Genomic DNA, 2,849 nt, shown 5'->3' on the forward strand with positions numbered 1-2,849 from the left:
CTATTTGAGTAAGAGCTTCCAATAAACTGCCTATAGGGCTGCTACAGGATGTTCTCCAGGGCAACACACAAACCAGAGCCAGTTTGCAGAGGTTTAGGTTCAGTTTGCTGTAGGAAATGAGAGCAGGTCAGCCCTAATGGGAAACGCAAGACACGAGAAAAACATTTTCTGCCAACCCTGGGGTTTCGTTGTGTTTTTCACAGGTGATGGCCATGCTGCTCTTCCCTGTGCAGCTGCTGGCAGTGGCTGTCACCATTTACCTAGAGCTGGTGAGGTCTGCTCAAGGCGGTGTCTACTATGGGATCAAGCAGCTGCCACCCCAGGTGCCTCAGTACCAACCCCTTGGACAACAAGTACCTCACATGCCGCTGGGCAAAGAAGGCATCCCGATGCAGCACATGGGCAAGGAGGTGCCCCACATGCAGTACGGGAAGAGTCCCCCCATCTGCCTCAGTACATGAAGGAGGTCCCGCAGATGCCACTGCTCGGCAAGGACATGGCTCCCAAAAAAGAGAAAGGTAGGCTCAGCACGTCCCTTGCCACCCCTGCACAGTCCCGTGTGCTGCCCCACAGCACTGTCTGCCTGGGGAGGAACTGAAGATGAGGAGCAGGCTGCTGCAGGCTGGGCATGGCACCCAGGGGCCCCAAGGACTGGCCAGGTTGGTACCTGGTCAGTACCTGGCTACGGGTGGACAAAAGGGGCTGACGTGAGCTGTGGGGCAGCTCGGGATCAGCAGAGGAAGGCCACAATTATCCCCTGGGCTGCAGCACAGCCTCTGAGCAGCCCTACGTGTGACAAGCCTCCAGCACCCAGGGCTGGCCCTAGGTTTGTTTGGGTGCTTGTTCGAGGCTAGGAGAAACCTCGTAATCACACCTGCCTGCAGAAAGCCCTCTGATGGAGTTTCAATGATGGACCGGGTAGACAGGCTGGGGGCGCATGCCTGCAGCTGCTCCCACTCTCACTGCAGCGACCAGACATGAAATAAGAGCTAAAAGCCCCAAGATTTGAATTTACAGGAATATCACAGTTTTGTCTAGATTTGTCCAGACCCTGTGATTTAGAGGTTTGCAGACAAAAACATACAATTACTCTTCTGACTCTGCAGTTCTCTTTCTGTGGGTTATTTATGGGTGTAACGGAGGCATTGAAGGTACAGGGCATTACTGCACGAGTCTGCAGTACAAGCACTTTCAGTATTCTGTAAAGGAAGTTTGTATAACATTAGGATATTTAAGAAAACAACAAAAAATGTCCAAAATACAAAGGGCAACCAGGATCATAAAATCCTTGTGGGGACAGCAAGCCATCTGTGCAACTTCCGACAAGCTAGTTAACTCTTTTGTCTTATTGAGGGTTCAGCGTAACCACACCCTCCACTGGCTTCAGAGGGAAATGGAAGATTGCAAGGCCTATTTTTGGAGTGTCTGAACGAGCACAACTGGCTGTTAGTAAAACCAACCCATCTTGTGAGCAAGGGAGGTTTTCTACGTGCACAAAACACAGGGAGAGAAGGAGGGTTTCTGCCTCCCAAAGAACAGTTAATTCTCTTGCCCTGAAACCTCATCTCTTGCCTTCCCCCAAACCTCTCACTTCTTTATATATTTTAGAGCGGGTGAGAAGCAGACTTTCCACGTAACAAAAAGCCTGCAGCCTGAAAAGCACCCAACTCCCACGCGGCAACTCCCTCACCCTGACCTGCAATGCTAAGCGGTCACATACACAAAAATGTGGGTTTGGACAACAAAAACATTTTGTGAAATGTTTGGAAGAACTCTAACTAGACATGGCTGTGCCAAAAACCTGTGGGAGCTTAGCAATACTGGATAAGACTGTAGGTTTCCAGCAATATCTTAATAGGAACCAAAGCCTTGGTGAAAATGCAGTCATACCTACGTACAAACTTCTTACTGATACATGAGCAAGATCAATTAAAAAAGATAGTAAGCCCCTCCAGGAAAAGCACTTTTATGCCAGAACTGCTCCTACAGCACGAGACCACCGAGCAGCTTCTGTGTCCTGCAAAAACTCTTAAAAGTAATTAGTCTACAGCAACCTGGGACAAAAAGCAGATTTTGCTGCTTAAGATTGTATAGGTGGAAAACACTAGTAAAGCGCGTAGCAAAACCCAAGCAAATACGATGCAAAATAATTATTTTATGGTAACAGAAACATGCACGCAAGCTCAGGATATGCAAAACAGTAGGAACATCCTCTTCGTTCCAAACACCAACCTGTACCTCGCTGCCCAGCTCTGCCTCCCCACCTAACACAAAACCAAGAGGCATCATAATAAGCACGTTCAATTCAAAACTTTGTATTTCTCGAAGGATGCGGTTGCAATCACCTTTTGTCTCTCCCCCTCCCCTTTTCTTTTTCGTTTCTTCCCAACCCAGAAATGCCTGTGCGCAGTCTTCGGGGTGAGCAAGGTCCCCCTGGTGAGCCTGGACCAAGAGGGCCACCGGGGCCACCAGGATTACCGGGTCACGGTGTGCCAGGAGCCAAAGGAAAACCGGGCCCACAAGGATATCCAGGAATTGGGAAGCCGGGTTTGCCAGGGATGCCGGGGAAACCAGGGGTCATGGGGCCCCCAGGGCCGAGAGGGGAGATGGGGCCAAAGGGAGAGATTGGGCCCATGGGGATACCTGGGCCGCAAGGACCACCGGGGCCTCACGGGCTTCCCGGCATAGGAAAAGCAGGTGCTCCAGGGCTGCAGGGACAGCCGGGGCCAAAGGGTGAGCCTGGGATGAAGGGTCCCCCAGGAGTTCCCGGGATCCCAGGGCCCAAAGGGGAGAAAGGCATCGGAATCCCAGGTTTGCCAGGGCTGAAGGGTCCACCTGGGCTGCCTGGC

The 2,849-nt window shown here is 51.4% G+C and overlaps 1 protein-coding gene across 1 annotated transcript; it reads left to right on the forward strand.

The window, feature by feature from the left end:
* Positions 1 to 206: 206 nt before the first annotated feature.
* Positions 207 to 2,843, forward strand: LOC104617474 (collagen alpha-1(VIII) chain-like; the record flags this gene model as incomplete). The annotated part of the gene is given in 3 exon segments (XM_010282808.1): positions 207 to 435; positions 438 to 518; positions 2,395 to 2,843. Coding segments are annotated over 3 exon segments (759 nt in total), but the record flags the coding sequence as incomplete, so codon positions are not given.
* Between the last annotated feature and the right edge of the window lie 6 nt (positions 2,844 to 2,849).

The sequence above is a fragment of the Phaethon lepturus genome, unplaced genomic scaffold (genome assembly GCF_000687285.1).
Source record: "Phaethon lepturus isolate BGI_N335 unplaced genomic scaffold, ASM68728v1 scaffold11932, whole genome shotgun sequence".
Classification (NCBI taxonomy): domain Eukaryota; kingdom Metazoa; phylum Chordata; class Aves; order Phaethontiformes; family Phaethontidae; genus Phaethon; species Phaethon lepturus.